Here is a 20,237-nt window from a genome sequence, read left to right on the forward strand (position 1 = left end):
ACAAAAGCTTGCATTTATACAGCGCCCCCTCATGCAAGGTAGCGTCCTAGAGCACCTGAACATTGTTCTTATGATATAGTTGTTGTGACAAACATTTTGCTGAAAACTTTGGCCAGACCAAACAAGTTAAGCAGGTTGAAAGTATTCAGTAAGATAAATCCTCTAGCATGAAGGAATTGTTGCTTTAGTCATTACTGAAAGTCTCTACCTGACTTGCAGCTGTAAAGCCTTCATCTTAGGGCATTCTCACCACAAATGTAAATTGTAATTGGGGCTTTGAATTAATTTGCTCGCATACAGCATTCAGTGTTGGCTCTTGGCTGTTCATGTACATCTTAAATTTTCCTTGGCAAAGACCAAGTTTGAATCTTCTTCCCATAATATTTGAACACCTGGAGGAATGAACGTCTCTTTTGTCTCAAAGGCAATCTAGACACTGATTGTGATTTTGACGCAATCTTCAACATATCAGGTAACAGCTCATGTCAAAAACTCCACAAGATCACTATTTAGATCTAGTTTGTTCTCGAGCTGAAGGGGCGGTTCAAATATAATGAGGTAGAGACCTGAAACCCACCTCTTTTGGTTCCTCTTTCACCTTGAGCCATTAAGATGTTTTTCAGGAAAACAGAAAAATTCATTCCAATATTTCAGAGTGTTTCGAATTCATCAGGGAGGTCACCTCCCCTCCCCGCCTCTCCATCCTCAACTACTGATTGGTTGAATACACCTTCGCAAATAAGTGGGCAGCAAAACCAATTTAGTGATGTTAAAGATTTTTAGGATTTGGTCCTGCTTTTTGCTCTTTTAATGTGCAAATGCCTCCATATTGGAGCTAAATGATACTGAATAATTTTTAACCCCATCCTTGGCTAATCATTCTCTGTGTTTTATTAATGATTGCTGGTAACTATAGAGGGGTGTACATTGGAATAAAATGGTGAAGAGGAGGACAATGTTGATTGTTCTATATATGGTGGACGTTGCTGTTTAGTGTGCAGTCGTGTGCAGTTGTGGATCATTACAGGAGTCCTGTAGCTTAGTAGTTAGAGCACTTGTCTCGCAAGTGAGAGGACCTGGGTTTAATTTCCGACAGGGCGAAAAGTTGGGCAAGTTTCCTTACTCCACATGCCTCTGTTTATCTAGCAATAAGTAGGAACCCGGTTGTTAGTTGATTGGCAGATCGCTTTTCCCGGCAGTAATAATTCCTTCAAAATAAATTTAAAAAAATAATTTGGTCACTCAATCCACGACTGCTGTGCGCAATCGGCTGCCGTGTTTCGCCCACAAAGTATATAGTCAATTTACTTTACAGTATATTCTGTGAAGCACTTTGAGACATCTCGAAGACGTGATATGGCGCTATATCAAATGCAAGAATTATTATTATTATCTATTATGTTATAACCATGCCCGTTTAATATTGAATGAAATGAAATACAAATATTTTGTTAAAAGAAAAGAGATCCCACTTAATATGTACATTGCTAGGAGACAAGAAGCCAGCCAACTAGACTTCCCATCAGCCAGGCAGAAGTGCCAGCAGACTTTTGCAGAGTGTACGATCAAGGGACTGACAGTCTGTAGCACAGGATAGAAAGGCACAGATTCTGGTAAGTTTCTATATCATCTGTTATAATCCAACAGTTTTTATAGCAAGGCACAACATTAGTAATAACCACAATTGTATGCATGTGCAACCCCTTTGGGTGCCTCATAGGTAAGACACATGCTAATGTTAATTCTCAGTACTGAACTAATATTTTTACTGTCTCTTTCCACAGGGTAGTGCAGACCTCATGGAATCTAAAAACATGTTGCGAAGTGACTACTGGCACAGAACAGGCACCAGTCACTTCATCATCACAACATTGCACTCATCATCAATGCCAGAGAATGACGCACTGCCATGGAGGAAACTTCGGGAGACAGGTTGAGCAAGCAATGCAACCAGACATGCTTCCCACGCCCCCCACCCCACCACCAAATTATCACAAAATAATTTGTTTGCATTCAGATGGTATAGAGAAAGTATAGAGACCTATAGGCTTCACTGCCCTACGCCTTGAAAATTGACACGGTCAATATGCAGGGGCTGACAGACTGACAACATGGATGTGAAGAGCTGCATTAACAATGTGCATAGTCACGCATTGCTGCCACATCGGTATTCAGTGGATTCTGGGTCTTTTGCCACAGTCAATGATGCAGGATGCCTTAACTGGAGTTGGGGCTGGTTGATCTGCTCTGCCTGTAGGTGGCAGTGGCCAACGTGCTGAAGTGCAACATGCCCAAGAGTTTGGTTTTGCAGACCTAAAGTTTGGCATGAGTTCTGCTGTAGCTTTTGTTGTGGCTGAGATAAGGGATGATTTGTAGACTTCTCTGCACAAAGGATTTCACAGGCATTCAAGAATTCATTCCAAATGACCACCTGTCTGCTCTTGCTGGGTCTCACACAGTGGCGCTGCCCCATCCGTCAGCCCAAGGTGATTCCACATCTTTTGGTTCTAGCTGCTAACATGACTCACAAGACCCCAACTGGTGGTAAGTGGACATCACAAGCACAGCCAATAGAGCACAGACTGAGAATTAATACCACAGATCTGATGCTGTACATCCAGAGCACTTAACTACACACTCTGGAATATGAGGGCAAACCAGCGAAGAACATAAAGACAGACGGCAAGAGTTTTTATAAATATATAAAGAGGAAGAGGCTGTCAAAGGTAAATGTGGGTCCGCTACAGGCAGAGACGGGGGGAATTATAGTAGGGGACAAAGACATGGCAGAGTCATTAAACAAGTACTTTGCTACTGTCTTCACCTTAGAAGACACTGAAAACCTACCAAGAATAGAGGGGAACCAAGAAGACAATGTTAGCGAGCAACTTGGGGAAATTAATATTAGTAAAGAAATGGTTTTAGGTAAATTGTCAGGTCTTAAAACTGATAAATCTCCTGGACCTGATGGCCTACATCCTAGGGTTTTAAAAGAGGTGGCTACTGAGATAGTGGATGGCTTGTCTTTGATCTTCCAAAATTCTCTGGATTCTGGAACGGTTCCCATTGATTGGAAGATTGCAAACGTAACACCACTATTTAAGAAGGGTGGGAGAGAAAAGATGGGGAACTATAGACCAGTTAGTCTGACATCAGTGGTAGGGAAAATTCTTGAGTCCTTAATTAAAGATGTGTTTATGGGATTCCTGGAAGACCATAACAAGATTGTGAAGAGTCAACATGGCTTTACAAAAGGGAAGTCATGCTTAACTAATCTTTTAGAGTTTTTTGAAGATGTATCTAGCAGGTTAGATAGGGGGGAACCAGTAGATGTAGTATATTTAGATTTTAAAAAGGCATTTGACAAAGTGCCACACAAAAGGCTATTGCACAAGGTTAAGGCCCACGGGATTAATGGGAACATATTAGCATGGATTGAAGAGTGGCTAACGGGTAGAAAACAGAGAGTAGGGATAAACGGGTCATTCTCGAATTGGCAGGATGTGACTAGTGGAGTGCCACAAGGATCAGTGCTTGGGCCTCAGCTATTTACAATTTACATCAATGATCTAGACGAGGACATTGAATGTAACGTATCTAAATTCGCGGATGACACTAAACTAGGTGGGAGAGTAAGCTCTGAGGATGATGCAAAAAGATTGCAACGGGATATAGATAGGCCAGGGGAGTGGGCGAGTAGGTGGCAGATGGAATTTAATGTGGGGAAGTGTGAAGTTATTCACCTAGGTAGAAAAAATAGAAAAACAGATTATTTTCTAGAGGGGGAGAGATTAGATAGTGTTAGTGTTCAGAGGGATTTGGGTGTCCTTGTACACCAGTCTCAAAAAGTTAGTTTGCAGGTGCAGCAAGCAACTAAGAAGGCGAACGGCATGTTAGCGTTCATTGCAAAAGGTTTAGAGTACAAGAGTAGGGAAGTCTTGCTGCAACTGTATAGGGCCTTGGTGAGACCGCACCTAGAGTATTGTGTGCAGTTTTGGTCTCCTTATTTAAAAAAGGAAATACTTGCCCTAGAGGGGTGCAGCGTAGATTCACTCGGTTAGTTTCTGGGATGAGGGGACTGACCTATGAGAATAGGCTGAATAAACTAGGGCTATGTTCTCTAGAGTACAGAAGAATTAGGGGAGATCTTATTGAAACATATAAGATTTTTAAAGGGCTGGATAAAGTAGACACTGAGGGACTGCTGCCCCTGGTAGGAGAATCTATAACCAGGGGTCAGTCTTAAAATTAAGGGTCAGCCTTTTAGAACAGAGTTGAGGAAACATTTCTTCACTCAGAGGGTAGTGAATTTCACTACCCCAGAAGGCTGTAGCTGCTCGGTCCTTGAACATCGTCAAGGCTGAAACTGATATATTTTTAAAAATAGAGGGATTAGGGGATATGGGGATAGAGCAGGTAATTAGAGTTAGGTCTGAAGATCAGCCATGATCTTATCGAATGGCAGGGCAGGCTCGAGGGGCCGAATGCCTACTCCTGCTCCTAATTCTTATGTTCTTATGTTCTTATGTAACACATTGGATTCATACACATACTCACATTTGTCAAATAAACAGCTGAATTAAACATTGAGCCTGATTTACATTAATTGAGTTAGTGGATCCAATTTTGAGAAACATTTATACCATAGCAGCATCCTCCCGACGTGAAAAGCGCTATAAAAATTTAATTTTGTTGTTGTTGTTGTTAGCATTTTCACTTCTGGTTACACACATTGAAAATTTGTTTTGCTCAAAGGTTTTGGTTATACAACTGATCTCCATCAAGCTGGTCATTCCACTTGAATAGCACCACATAAGTGGAAGCAGTTGTCATTGAAACTGATTAAAATATTTAACGTTGTCAATAGAATGTAGTTTAATTTTAATTCTATTGCACTATTGCTTCTGCTGTTTATTATGCTTCAAGTACTGATAATGTTGTACTCAGTAGCTTATTTGGATGTTGGAACAACATCAGTGTGCATTGTAAAACATACTTTATTGTTCTGTGTGCGATGAGCATTCTGACCTGCACTCTACCAAATGTAAGGATTGTTATTATTCTGCAGGAGCATGAGTCAGGAGTATCCATGAGCTGTTAGTAAGACTTTTGTGAATATGAAACAGAATATCATTCGATTCACACTTAGAAATTAGCATCAGCGACTGCGAACCTGAAAAGGAGATTGCTTTAAGTGGGTGCAGGATTTTGAAAAATATAATGTACATGCACTTCAGTTTTGTGAAGATGTGTGATATCTAGAGACATTAATGTGCAACAAACTTTTGTTGCAACAAATTGAAAGCATTCATCATTGTTTAAAAGAAAATTATCTTTTCCACACGTAGAAATTAAGTGACAACTAATTTGAAAATGTTATCAGTTTAAGACAGACCTAGGGCCTGAGCACCTCTATTTTATAATATGAACCTAAAATTCCACTTAGTCTTAGACCATTTTGTGTTGAAGTTTAAGATTGTGCAAAATTGTGGAAAATTTCTAATATTCAGACTTGATTTGGATGCCGGCTCTTTTTAAAAATTGCAGAAACCGGCTTTCAAATTAAGATTGAATTTAAGAATTTCCCACAATTCCATGCTATTGTAAAGTTAAAATGGTCTTACAGATTTAGGAGGAAATTTGGGCCTTTGAATCTTTAGTGCAAACTTTGAAAAGAAGCATTCATTATACTGTGTGTGGAACAAACCAGTATTCCCAGATCAGAATGGAATGGTTTGCTTTACTGTTGTTGCCTTCTCTTTGGTGCTGTGAATGATCATGTTATAGATGACATTAATCTGATATAAATGCTCATCCTGCCTATGCAGGTACCAGCATGGATAACAAGGTTATTGAATACTCAGTGTACTGGAACTAGAGTCAGCAATCCACTCATACAGTACAATGCTCTTCACTCACTGAGCATGAGAAGAGAAGTGTTAAATCAGCAGTATTTAACTTGCATGAAAAAAATTTCAATGATATTAAAGCTTTATTGCAGTTAAAATTGCCTCAGTTTGGAGTTTTAGACATTAAGTGTTATTCCATGTAAAGCTGTGGAATGTTTGGTTAGTGATTAGAGAACAACAATTTAAGATAGTTAGCAAAAGAGGATATTTGGAGATAAGGAGACATGTTTCCATGCACAGAGTAATTAAGATATGGGAGCAGTGGTTAATTCAGAATTTATCGTAGCTTTCGAAAGAGACTAAATATATATCTCAAAAGGAGAAAACTACAGGGAAATAAGAAAATGGCAGGTAAATGGGACTGAAAGCATTGTTTCTAAAAGAACCAGCACAAACATGATGGACCGAATGGCCTTCTTTCGTGCTGTAAGTATCCATGGTTCTATGATTTGTATGGAGAAAAGAAAAGAAGTAGTAATAACAAAAGGTGCTACTTTACCTTCAGTGAGAACATACTGTAATTTATGGTCAAGATACAGGTACATTGCCCAATACATGGCGATCCGGAGGTACATTTCTTTGAATGTTAAAATAGAAGAAAATTAATATATAGAACTATAGAGAAACCAGAGGCATTGTTTCCCACTTGCATCACAGTTGCCATTGTGTGGCGATGTACTTTGGTTTGGAGCCAGTTGAACGGTCAGTGTAAAAGTGCTGAACATACCAAAGATATGCAGAACTGTAGGTACTCCTGTAGTATCAAGGTAACAGACTTGATAGCAAGTCACAAGAGATCATACGAGAGGTTCAGGTGAAGGAATCCTTTTGGACAATTTGATCTCATCCCTCCAGACTCCACACTCTTACCGTCTTCCCACAGCAGCATCAAACTATTTCTTTTTTAAAGAGTCCAGCATCCTGTCCTCAACCTTTCCTTCTTGTAACGAGTTGCTCACCCTCTCCGTAAAGAAATTCTTCCTGGTATCTGTCTTAAATTTGTTCTTCATAATATTGTACCTGTAAACTTTGTCCTGCCTACTTTGATGTATCTAATAGTAATACCTTACATATCTGTGAAATGCCGCTTTTTAAGACTTAAAAGCCACATCTCATCCCTCCAGACTCCCCATTTCCCTGCCTCAATCCCTTCGCCTTGCCCCCTCTTTCCCCATTTTCAGGTTGCACCTGAAGAACTTCCTCTTTGACCATGCCTATGGTCACCTTCCCACCGGGACGTCGCCCAGCGTGGAGGGCGCTATATAAATGTAAGTTGTTGTTGTATTGTCAGCACTGACTGTTAGTTACTGGAGGATTATATCAGAGACCAGAGGCATCGCTGCTTGCTGTGATTCATTTAATGGCTCTAAGCACCACTCTGCATGACACATATTACTATGAGCAAACACTTGGAGCAAAGCTCTGCCTTAATCCTGCTGTTCAAACGGTATTGACAAATAGCACGCGATTCAGTCGTGGAAGTCTGACTAAATGGTCCCTCAGTTGTGGATAATGACTGTTATTATATAGAAAACAGAGAAATGTACTGATTGAAACATTTTCAGAGCACCGCTTGCTTGTCAAAGGCTGAAGCTGTCATTTCTGCACAGCTCACAGACCAGACATAATTTCTAGATTGTTTTAATAGATTGGGAAACTCAGCAGAGAAACACTTTTTTTTCTTATCAGTCCTGTAGCTCAGTGGTTAGAGCACTCGCTTTGCAAGCGAGAGAACTGAGTCCAATTCCAGGCAGGGCGAAACCTTGGGCAAGTTTCCTTACTCCACACGCCTAATAATAATCCCTCCAAAACCAAAAACAATAATAAATTGGTCATTTTCAATCTACGACTGTTTGTGGACATTGCTGTGCGCAATTGGCTGCCGCGTTCGCCCACAAATATACAGTCAATTCACTTTACAGTGTGTTCTGTGAAGCACTTTGGGACGTCCTCCCGACGTGAAAAGCGCTATATCAAATGCAAGGATTATTATTATTATTATTATTATTATTTTCTCCTCTCCTCTTCAGGAGGCTTTTGTTTACTGTCAACTGGGATCCACACACCCTCCAGCAATTAGCCCTAGAGACCATTATACACGTGCGGGCTTTGACGATGAACATCAGTTGCAACTCAGTTGTGAGGGCATCACAGTCAAATTGAGGGATCCATACCCACAGATGGCTAGCAGAGGGCATTGGATAGTGATCAGAAACTCTGGCTGACTTTCCTCTCTCTAACCCTGAGTCACTGAAGCCCAACCGTAGTGTCTTCTACTGCTGCCCAGCTGAGATCAGTAAACTTATGGTCTACCTTTCCCAGCTGCTCACTAAATAAATGCACCGAGCCATTAGTGGGGACCTAACAAATATTTTTAACATTTATATTCAACATGCAAAACTCCACATGAACCATGACAGCTGTGGGACAGTTTTATTCTCAGGAATTCAGGATCCGTACAAACGAGAGCTGCTTTTTTAAGGTGTAAATATGTCAAATATGATTCAGTGCAGTTGGCTTGTGTAGTTTATATGAAAGAAGTGGAAAAGGCAGGACAGCTCGACAGTGAGCACTGAGTAAATACTTCACACAAAGCAGTCAAAATTGCAGTATTACTTCACAGCCCATGAATGTGTTAATCAAAACTGCTAAGAAACATCACCCTATTGCCAGCTGATAACTAAAGCCTGACTGCGGGGTGTAAGCCCTCCTTTCCCCACCTTGTCCTCGGCACAATAAATTCTAAATTATTAATAATAATAAACTTTGCATTTGATAGAGTGCATTTTCTGTCAAGAGGATGTCTCAATACACTTCACAGGATTTACCGTAAAGTGTAGTGATTGTGTACTTTGCAAGCAAATGTTTCTTATCTGATTCAATGTGTTAATTACCTTATTACCCACACCACCTGCAAGGACCAGACATAAAGCATAGTCGCCACTTAGAATAGTAGTCACTGGAACTTGCAGACAAAGCAAAGGAAAGCTCTGAAGCGTGTCACTGCAGAAATACTGCAGAGACATCAACTAAGCTGCAGAAATGCACAAGTAAAGGTGCCACACCAGAGCAGACTTACTTGATATCACGTGGCAGAACGCACCACTTAAACCTGAACACTCCTGCAGAGCGATATGTTGTATGAATCTCCTTTACACAGGGAAGAGTAGATTCCTGAACTCTCGCAGTTACAGCTGGTGAAAGCGTTCAGTTGTGAATTGTCAGCCAGTTGAAAAATTATCGTGTACCCTGAACTGTGTGAGTTTTCCAGCATATTTATGAAATTTCAGCAAGCTATGTCACATTTCCTCAGCAGCATTCTACCTGTGCAGAGCACTGCTGCACCACAGACAGTGTGTGTACTTTTACTTTACCCACAGGTTCTGAGCCCATAGTCTGGACTGTGCCTTCAGTGTACAGCGCTGTAAGGTACTGCGCAAAACTTACAGAGTGTTGAGTTGCGCTAGTATTTACTGAAGCGGGAATGAAAGACAACCAGAGGCAGTGACAACAAAGATGACATGTCCACAGGGAATGCAATAAATCATGTGCTGTTAACTCCCAAAAATGTGATCAATTAAAGATGGGGCTGAACTTTACTTTTTAGCAATGTGATAATAAAAGTGGCTTTTCCTCTCCCTCACGCCTGACTCTGTCACAATGGTTGAGCCTGGAGCAGACTTGTGGATTAGTGCAAATCATTGAGTTAACTTGGATTTTTGTTGTTGAGTTAAGACAGGATTCCCGGTGGGCATGTCTATCACCAGAGTCTACAGGAGGACATAGATAGATTAGGGGAGGGGCAGGCAGGTGGCAAATGCAATTCAATATAGAAGAATGTAGTGCATTTTGAGAAGAAGAACAAAGAAAGGAAATGTGTCTCAAATGGTGCTAGAGTAGAGGAGCAGATAGCCTTGGAGTACCATTATACTGATCTTGAGTCTTTGTGGATGTGGCTTTCTCCTCCAGTGACTACTTGCTAATCGTTAGAAATGTTTCAAAAATGATTATTGTATTTGCTACAAGAGCAACTCCCTCTCCCTCCCTCACGCCCCGCACCCCCCCCCCCCCCCCCCCCACCCCAACATGGGTGAGGATTATCCCATTTCCGAACATGTTTGACTTCCTGGCTACGATGGGAAGACAGTAGGATGGGTGTTCTGGAAGGATGAAATTGAATGGGCCAAAGGGCTTTCTTTATCCAAATTGATTTTTTGATCTATTGTCTCCTCCACCAGAAATGTCTATCGCTGTTCACTGAATCAGGGATTTCTCAATTCCACCCTCCTCCAGATGCTCTTTTTATATCTGATTTGCTCCCTATATTACCACAAGGATAATGGGGCTTACTCCCACCTCATTCAGGTTCCTAACTGCTTATTGTTGATGTTCGATAGTTGGTTGGTTGATCTAACCTAGAATGCTAAGATATGAAGCTGTAAAATCTGGGCATTATTAGCTCAGCAGCCGCTGAATGAAGTTAATGTGGTTGAAAATGCAGCATTCGCAAACCATATATCGCTGTAGTAATTGCATTTTCCAGGCCATAACTCAAGTTGAGAGATTTGTTAACAAAAAATTCACTGAAAAGAAATTTACTCTCTCAGAGGCTGCTCTACAGCCAATAATTTGCTTTCTAATCTTTGTCGGACTTTTCTCAGCTGAGAAATGTCAGGAGTGATCGCGAAACAGATATTGCATTTGGTGCAGCGATTGACAACCACTGTATTTTCAACAAAGTCCAGTTTTGCCAAATGTCTCTTTGTAAACACAAGTCTGAATGTGAAGCCTAATTTTGTTTCAGTGCAGTGATGCTTGTTGCAGGGTAGGAAATAAAACAGGTAATAGGTTTGTGCCCCTTGTACTCTCTAAGTATAGTATCTACATTTCACATTTATTGAGCAGCTTTCCATCTGGATCTAGTTTTCTTTTGAAGAGGAAAGGCAATTAAACCCCAAGCCAACCACATTCCTCAACAGTAATTACTGACAGTAATCCAATCAAAGGCGATTCTAAGGTCATGCATTAAGTTTGCGGACATTAAAAATAATTTCGCCTTTGGCATGAGTGAATGAGAGCTCGACCTGTGAGTAAAAAGTCACTGGATTGCAATGGTCTTTCGATGTATTATCCTATCTTTCTGGTAGACACATGTAAATAGTCATGTAACAGTTCACACGAAGGGCATCATCGTGGGGTAACTTAAACTTGACATGGATTAAGCTCCGCAAAGTAAACAGATTTCTGCCATATGTGTGGCTGCTCATTGATGTATTATTTTGCAAGTATACATTCCCAGCACATGTTTGTGGTTGAATCTGTATCAGGGCCTTCACTGTGAGTTGCTGTGGGTCAGTGCCTACAGTCACGCACCAAACCTGCTGAAATCGCCATCGAGTTCCACTTCAAAATAAACAGCACATTCATTATTTATCTAAGACATCAACAGAGATAATCAGCAGAATTTTAAAATATCTTAATTCTTAATGCATTTTTCTTCAAAAGGCCAAGGTGCCTCTTCAATGTAATCACAGACGCTCACAGCCCAAATCTTGTACCAAACAGTGAAAATGCACGTTCCTACAAGTGTAAATTTCAATGTTTAGTCCCTCTCTTTCTGCTTATGGCCTCCCACTGTCTCCAGGTCTTCCTCCACATTGCTCCTGTGGCTTCATCAGATCATTAGAAAACATGAAATGTGGTAGAGCATTTTTGACTATCAAGGGGCTTCCTTCCATTGACCAGGTACACAGGTCCCGTCACAGACTCCAGCCAAACAACCCAATCTCTGGAGGGAACAAAGGAGGTAAATTTGTGATATTTTCACAACAGATCCAATGTGATCTGCATCCACTCTGTTATGAAATGTCAGAAATGACTCCCAAAGGTAATCAGGCAAAATTATTTGAATTTAATTCTAATTTGCAGCTGAAACATACTCAATTTGAACCTGTGACTGTATTTTTGGTCCCGCAGGGCAGCGTCTCAGAGCGCTCAACAGTGGAGGAGCCTGACTCCGAACCAGGGTGGGGTGGGTGGGTGGTGAAAGGTGGCCATAAGCACAGTCAAAATGGAAGGTTCTCAGGCGGGACTTGAAAAAGGGGAGAAAGGAGACAAGGTGGAGGGATTGAGGGAGAGTGTTCCAGAGTTTCGGGTTATAGTGGCTGAATGTACGACCTCTGATGATGGGGCGGAGGGTGCGAGAGATGAGCAGGAGGCCGGTGCCAGTCGACTGGAGATGCCGGATGATGGATTGGGGAGTGAGGAGGTTGGAGGGGCAGGGAGGTGCCAGGGAGTGAAGGGATTTGAACACGAGTGTGAAGGTCTTGAAGTCGAGATCTTGAAGTGAGATTTAGAACCTTAAGAGTAGACGATTAAATTATCCAACATTTTAAATAAAGTAGTCGAACTCCTCAACATTATTGAGTTCAAGCTGCAAATCTAAGTGATTTGTTTCACTCAGCATTGCAAAAGCCTCCAATGTGTTGTCACTCAACCTTTTCTCCAATACTTTTGGGCCAGAATTCGAGATTCCGCTTCCCCCATCTAAGTTAACAAAGAAGAATTCTATCCTTGAATCATCATAGACATGTTCTGTTGCCCTCCCTAATGTATTCAAGCTCTCTCTAACACAATATTGCATGCAGTGAACAATACAAAGTTAGTATACCTTTTCTTGATATACTCATATAATCAAATGCCCCAAAATGCTTCCCAGTACTTGCCTCGCCTTCTTGATTACAGCTTCCCATTCCAGTGCTTTTGTTTTTTATTATTTGTTGTTTATGGGTTAATTTTTATCAACACAAATTCTTAATACGGAATCTGAGTGTTGTGAATGAAAACTCTTTCCAATAACCATTGTACATCACATTGACTGACTACAACTCTGCTCCAATGCAATCAACTTCCAACAAATTGTTGGGAATGCTCATAGGAATTTTTTAAGAAATTCCATCAAGAAATACCACAAATTAGACTCCATATTATTTTCCTTTTCGAGTTTTGGTAATCAATCACATTTACAGAACCTTTCCTTGGGAGATGAAATGGTTTGGGTTGAGTCTGTGATTAGTATAGCCAGTGGATGATACAGACTGATGGCTCAAATGGCCTTTTTTCATTCCATGCTCTCTATGTTCTGATAATAGCACTGAGTGAGTCAACTCGAAAAGCCATGAGGCCTGACAGCATTAGTAAGCTACAGTGCCAAGGTGGCTCACCTCTAGCATAATGTAACCGTTGGAAGAACAACATAACAAGTCAACAGTGCTTTGAAAGAGGTGTAGGTATTCCAGACACATCGCAGGTGTGTGTATTAGTCTTGTTACATTTCACAAATGAGGCTTTTCTTTCTTCAGGTCCATGATCGGCTGGATCGACACTGCTGTGGTTTTTCCCCTGAACCCTCAGAGCCCTGTGTGCAAGAACTGCTGCGTGAAAACTGTCGGAGTCTCAAGGAACAAGCTCTGGTCCACATCCTGGTATGTCAATCAGACGTGCAGCAACAGGAAACCCTGATATGATTCCTTATCACTATCACAATTGGGGTGTGTGATGTGATCATTATCACTGGTATTAACATTCAAGGCAATGAATGGTCTTTAAGGTAAGGCTATAAGAAATTTTGGAGCTTTATTAAGGAACAGAGGAATTAAGCTGACCAGAACATAACAATAACAGAATAGAATGACAATGACAGCAGAAGTTGTTGTTAGTTTTTCCTTTGGAGCTAAGTATTTTAGTCGCAGTTTTCTGCTCTTTCACTATATGCTTTAATACTGTGCTTCATTAAATAGCTATCCATTTCCTTTTTAAGGTTGTGGTAGTCTCAGTTTCAATAATTTCATTTGCTAATAACACTCTACATGAAGAAACTTTAACTCTTCCGTCCACAATCCTCTGACCCAATGACTCCTCTTTACTGATGCAGCAACCAACAAGAATGATCTTTTAGTATTTATCCTCTCAAAGCCTTCAGATCGATTTTGGTAGCACAACAAAACTAATGGACACATCATTGTAGAACCTTGCTTGGTGCACTTTACCTTGTTCCAGGTTTCACTGATCCTGCTTAGTCTTCGTGATCAGGTAGAAGCATCACAATGTACTACAGAGCAATTAAATATCCAGGATTCTTGAATAGCCTATAAATATAGAGCAAGTGGGAGGATGTTAATCCATGACCTAGAAACAAAGGCCTTGACTAGCTTTACAGTCAAAAATATTCAGCTGGTGAAAGCAATTGGGACCGGGAGCCTATTTGTACAAAGGCTCAGCGAGCAGTGAAACTTTGAATAACAACATCCCCTTACTTTTCCTGAAAAGTACCTCAATCACTATGTTTCTGATATTAGCCCCAAAACGACGTTGTTCCTCTATCAAGGCGCTAAGGTCAAAAATGTAGGCAGCACAGTTAACATGTTGAAACATTCCACAATGTTGGTACATTTGCAATTGACTCAGATCTGGCTTCACATTCCAACGCCACATTGGTCTGGATATTCCAAAACCTGCCATCTCTGCCTCTCCTTGGCCAAATACTTCTATTGCAGGATCATCTTGGTAGACAAAAATAGCTCCAGACTTCCCTTCTCCACCACCAACCAATTCCTCTGCATACCATTGTTGTTTGTGGGGGGGGAAGAATTGCCGTAATAGTCAAATAAATTGTACAGAATACCCTTATGGGATAGTGCCAAATCCTAAAACTACTGTCTGACATGATTTGTGGCCCCTTATTAATTGACACAAATTGTTACATTGTTTTCAGGTTCGAAAAGGAGATCCATCTCGGCTTGTGTACATAGACAATGCAGCGAGACTTCTGCAGCCTGAGGACAACCTGAATTTCAGACTGTTGGAGGGCATTGACGAGTAAGCATGTTTTCATGACAGATTAATAAAATGTATGCACATCCAACTAAAACATCCCAAATCCTAATAACACTTAGAGCCCTTGGAATATTCAAAGGAGTCCCAAAGGAGTCCTGTAGCTCAGTGTTTGAGCACTCACCTCGCAAGCGAGTGACCTGGGTTCAAATTCCCAGCAGAGCGAAATGTTGGGTAAGTTTCCTTAATCCACACACCTCTGTTTACCTAGCAGTAAGTAGTCAATTGGCAGTTATTAGCCAATTGGCAGATAGCTGTTACGGGGGTAATAATTCCTTCAAAAATAAATAATAATAATAAATTGGTCACTTCAATCCACAAATGTTTGTGGGACACTGCTGTGCGCAATTGGCTGCCACGTTTCGCCCACAAAATATATAGTCAATTCACTTTACAGTGTATTCTGTTAAGGGCTTTGAGACGTCTCGAAGACATGATAAGGTGCTATTTCAAATGCAAGGATTGTTATTATTCTAAAGCAGAAAATGAATAATGGTAATTAAAGATTTCAAGAGGGAAGTAGTCAGGTACATGAAAGATAAAGTTTGCATGGGTACAGGGATAGAACGGGGGAGTCATATTGAATGGACAGCTTGCTCGGACTGCCAGTGCATACTCAGTGGGTCAAAGACCTCCTTCAGCACTGTACATTTATACGATTGTAACCACACACCTGATTAATTTGATGCACACATACTTATTCAATTGGGGCATGTCTACAATTTCACTGATGAGCCAGCAATGAGGCTAGGTAACGTGCCTGGGATTACTGTAGCCCTGTAGGGTAGATGAATTTCTTTAAAGAATCGGTAGTGATCAAAATCAGAAGATTGATTATTTGAACCCAGAGCCTTCAGCACGTGTGAACCACCCTCCCTATATGCTCATAGAATCATAGAATCATACAGCACAGAAGGAGGCTATTCAGCCTATCGTGTCTCTGCCGGCTCTTTGAAAAGAACTATCCAATTCAATCCCACTCCCCCGCTCTCTCCCCATAGCCCTGCAAACTTGTCCTCTGTATGTTCAGAAATAATGAAATGGTTAATGCAGATAGATCAAGAGGACTAGGCAAAGACAATAATAAACACAATAATAATAGACAATGTTAAACACAATTTATTTTACAAGTTCATGAGTTAAAAATATTAAACACAAGAGTACCAGTGGGGTCTATTATGCATCTTGTGCAATCCAATATGTAAATATATACAAATGAATTATTGACGCAAACAGCAATGATTTTCATTCATGTGCAAATTTTCTCATCAGATATTGGGACGGAAAACATTAAAATGAAATATGCTAATAATAATAATTAATAAGTAATCGTTACATTTCGTATAGCACCTTTCACATTGGGAGGACGTCCCAAAGAGATTCACAGGATATTCTTAAAGTGCAGTGACTGTGTGTTTTAAGGGCAAACATGGCAGCCAATTGTGCACATCAATGACCCACAAACAGCCATGGTAGTGAATGAGAGCGTATGCAGACTGAATGAGCATTTTATTTTTTGTGCAATGATTTATCGAATCCATCTTTACCAATGGACCCACAACCTTCTGACTCAGAGGAAAGGGTGTATCAACTAAGCCAGGCTGGCATCTATTCCTTTCCAGAACACCATCCCTTTTTTGATTGACTCTTCAATTTAGATTCATTATGATTCAGGTGAATGTTAACCTATCCCCTCCCCTCACTTCCCCTCCCCTAACCCCAACTCCGTTCCCATTGCCAACTTTTCAAAATAACAAATTTTTCTTCAATTGTCCTGTCTTATATTTTTCACCCAAATTTTACACCCAGATTCAAATTAATTGGTTGCTCGTCTCATTGTTGTTTGTGGGACTTTGTTGGCACAGATTAGCTCTCATGTTTGCTGATAGAATTAACATTCACTCTGTTTCTAATCAATTTTTTATTTTGCGAGGGAAATCAAGAGGTTTATTTTACATGAAACGCAAGTTTTTGAGTGCTGTAAACAGGAATGAGTGGCATAAACCTATCCAGGCTACTCTCTCACTGTTACTTTTGCAGCATGAGCCAACACAGCCAGCTGCCAAAGAAAATGCTTTTGTGGCTGCACTAAATTTTCCTTTGCAGAACCCGATAGCATGATCAGTGCAGGGATATTGACTCGTGCTTTCCCGTTGTTGTTAAATGTTTAACTTTGCTTCTGACTGAAAGCCACCTCACCCAGGTTTGACAGACAGGTGTAGTTTAAACGTTATACAAAGGGAGAGTAAAGTTGACTCAATTCTTGTGTATACTGAGATTGCCAGACAGGTCCTCAGAATGCTTTTCTTGGCAAAGGCTCGGATACCGAGGTATGAAGAAAGAGTCGGCACAATCTGAATAGCGTACATATCCAGGTCAGCTGAAGAAGCAGCTGTCTACGTGGCGACTATTATTCGATGGCTATAGAGGGCATTTAATGAATGTGCAAACCCCACTATTTATGCTCTGCTCAACACGAGCACAGACTTTGCTGGAATATACATCAGTTCATTCTGACTTTGAATTTGACTCTACACGCTCCCCCTTGGTGACATCAACCGCAGACATGGGGTAAATTTCCACATGTATGCAGATGACACCCAACTCTACCTCTCTGCCTCCACCCTGAACTCCAGGATTACTGGTGTCCTGACCGACATCAAGTCCTGGACGAGGGTCAACTTTCTCCAACTCACGTCAGCAAGACTGAGGCCATCCTGATTGGCTCACACCAGCGCCTCCGCACATCAGGCGCTGGCAGCATTAGCCTCCATGCCTGCACACTCCACCTCACTAAGCCAGTCAGGAACCTGGGTGTCTTGTTTGACCCTGAACTGTCCTATCTCCCCCACATCTGCGCTATGATCTGCACTGCCTACCACCACCTCCGCAACATTGCCAGACTCCGCCACTGCCTCACCCCTCAGGCTGCCAAAACCCTCACCCACACATTCGTCACATCAAGGCTCGATTATGAGAACTCCCTCCTCATCGGCCTTCCCAACTCTTCCCTTCACAAGCTGCAGATCATCCAAAACTCTGCAGCTCGCATACTCTCACGCACCAGGCTCCGTGACCCCATCACTCCCACCCTCGCCCGGCTCCACTGGCTCCCCATCACCCAGAGGATCGAGTTCAAGATCCTCGTCCTCACCTTTAAGGCCATCCATGGCCTTGCCCCCTCCTACCTCTCTGACCTGCTGACTCCCTACCAACCTGCCCGCTCACTCCGTTCAGCGGGCTCTGGCCTGCTCCATGTCTCCCGCCCGACCCGCCCTACCATCGGTGGCCGGGCTTTCAGCCTCTCTGCCCCCACACTCTGGAACTCCATCCCACGGTCCCTTCGCCTCGCTTCCTCCCTTGCCTCCTTCAATGCCGGTCTCAAGACCCTTCTCTTCGACCGTGCCTTTGGTCTCCCTCCCACCTCTCTGCCTTCCCTCACCCCTACACCACCCCTCCCCCATGCTCGGGCCTCGACAGCTGACTGTTCAGCACTTTGGGACGTCTTCCCGACTTGAAAGGCGCTCTATAAATGTAATTTTGTTGTTGTGTTGTTGTTGTTGACTTAGCAAAGAAAGGGGACTTTGGAAAACCCTCAGGTATAAATGAATGTGTGAACAATGAGAAACACTCCAGTAGAGGTTTTAACTTATTGAGTGCAAAGTAAAACTCACAGCGTGAACAAGACACACCATAACATGCGATGAACTGACACACCTACACACTGCATTGTTCACCCCATAACGTGACAGTGGTTCAGATTAGAGCATCCCGTCTTGCCACCATGTAACTAGTGAAAAGATCGGAGCAATACAGTGAAAACAATAGGCCAGATTTCTCAATTCACGACCAAATCCAAGTTTTCTCGTATGGCTGTTGACTAAGACAGTAGCTTGTGCTTTGTTTGACAGACATTTAACAGGCATTTGTTTCTTTCCCAGGTTACCTTTGCACGCTGTCTCGGTCTTAAAATCTGGCTGTTTTCGGGACATGCTGCTCAGGTCACTGTATGCTGACAGGGAGTTCTGGGAGAGTCACAAGGGGATCAAAGAGGTACAGAAGCTAGTTCACACAGTGGAGAGAAGGTCTCAATTGCTGCTCAACTACATCCAAGAGAAGAATATCCAAGTTGTTACCGAATAACAGCAATGTAACATTCCCCATATCTTAAAGTAAAACCCAAGTTATTTTACAGACATGAGGCCTAAAATTCCATCAAATCTTAGCCTTGTAACTTTCATTTTGTCTTAAAATTTGAGATCATGCGGAATTACGGAGGATTTTTAAATCTCAATTTGAAAGCTGCTTTTCCCCAGCTCATATAACAGAAACAGCTTCTAATTATAGACTGTATTTAAGACTTTCCATCATTTTGTAAAATCATATATTTTAAGACAAAATGTTCTTACAGGGTAACACTGTCAAGAATTTCCCACCTCAGTTCTGGAAAAACTCAGTTAAAATTGTAAGAAGAAAACAACACACAAATTGGTTGATATTCCTCACAAAAGAAATCCGAGATGAAGGAACTCATTTGATTTCATCCTTTCCAAAATAACCATCCTACCTTCTTTCCATCATAGCATTAAGCCATTTTTTCACTGAGTCCAGTACAACAATAATAACAACTTGCATTTATATAGTGCTCTTCACGTGAGTAGTGAGCATCTCAGAGCGTTTAACAGTGCTGGAGCTTGACTTCGAGTGGGGAGAGAGAGGAGTTGACCGTAGGCACGGTCAAAGAGGAAAGTCTTCAGGGAAAGGTAGGGGCAAGTGGAGAGATTGAGGCAGAGAGTTCAGGGTGTAGTGTAGTAAGTAAACTTTAACTTACCAAATATCAGACATGACCAAGGAGTATGCGAACCAACCATCTCAGAGCAAACCGCAGAATACAGAGGAATACCTATCAGAAGACCTGAATGAATGGTCACTGTATGTGAGGACTTTGCTTTTACATTTCATCTAATCAGCTCTTCCCAGATTCCCGAGTATAATTGGATCAAATGCACAAAAGAAGCAGAAATCTGTATTTTGATTGATTAATTGCTAGGATTTTGATATAGTTTGCCAAAGGATGATTTAATTTCATGTTGATTGCACTAAAGTTTGTGTTTTATTGTGAACAAGTGTGTCATGGAGTTACATAGACCATATACCACATAATAGGCTAATCAGTCCAACATCCATGCTGATATTTACACGCCACAAGTTTTCACCTTTTCCCTACTCCCTCCCATGCCCGTCTCCCTCATGTGTATATCTAGCTTCTTCCTAAATGCATTTATATTCTCCATTGAGGCCATCCCTCACATCTCCTGCTAATTATCATCCACCAGCGAAAGTTACCACAAAGACAGACCTTGTGATCCCCTGGCTCTGGTACTTCATCATTATTCACCTCTAGAGAATGGTTTTATCCATCAGGTCTCCCCGTGC

The 20,237-nt window shown here is 41.5% G+C and overlaps 1 protein-coding gene across 2 annotated transcripts in view; it reads left to right on the forward strand.

The window, feature by feature from the left end:
• gask1a (golgi associated kinase 1A) overlaps positions 1 to 19,443 on the forward strand; it is a 31,182-nt gene extending 11,739 nt beyond the window's left edge. Inside the window, exons 3-5 of one of the 2 annotated variants that reach the window (XM_007906398.2) lie at positions 13,271 to 13,393; positions 14,683 to 14,786; positions 18,743 to 19,443. In XM_007906398.2, the coding sequence (XP_007904589.2) occupies positions 13,271 to 13,393; positions 14,683 to 14,786; positions 18,743 to 18,944 (429 nt within the window). In that variant the 3' untranslated portion in view covers positions 18,945 to 19,443. Of the gene's footprint in view, positions 1 to 1,491; positions 1,614 to 1,784; positions 1,902 to 13,270; positions 13,394 to 14,682; positions 14,787 to 18,742 lie in introns of those variants that run through there. The other variant, XR_488842.2, reaches the window with a different exon arrangement.
• The last annotated feature ends 794 nt before the right edge of the window (positions 19,444 to 20,237 follow it).

The sequence above is a fragment of the Callorhinchus milii genome, unplaced genomic scaffold (genome assembly GCF_018977255.1).
Source record: "Callorhinchus milii isolate IMCB2004 unplaced genomic scaffold, IMCB_Cmil_1.0 Scaffold2, whole genome shotgun sequence".
NCBI classification, from domain to species: Eukaryota; Metazoa; Chordata; class Chondrichthyes; order Chimaeriformes; family Callorhinchidae; genus Callorhinchus; species Callorhinchus milii.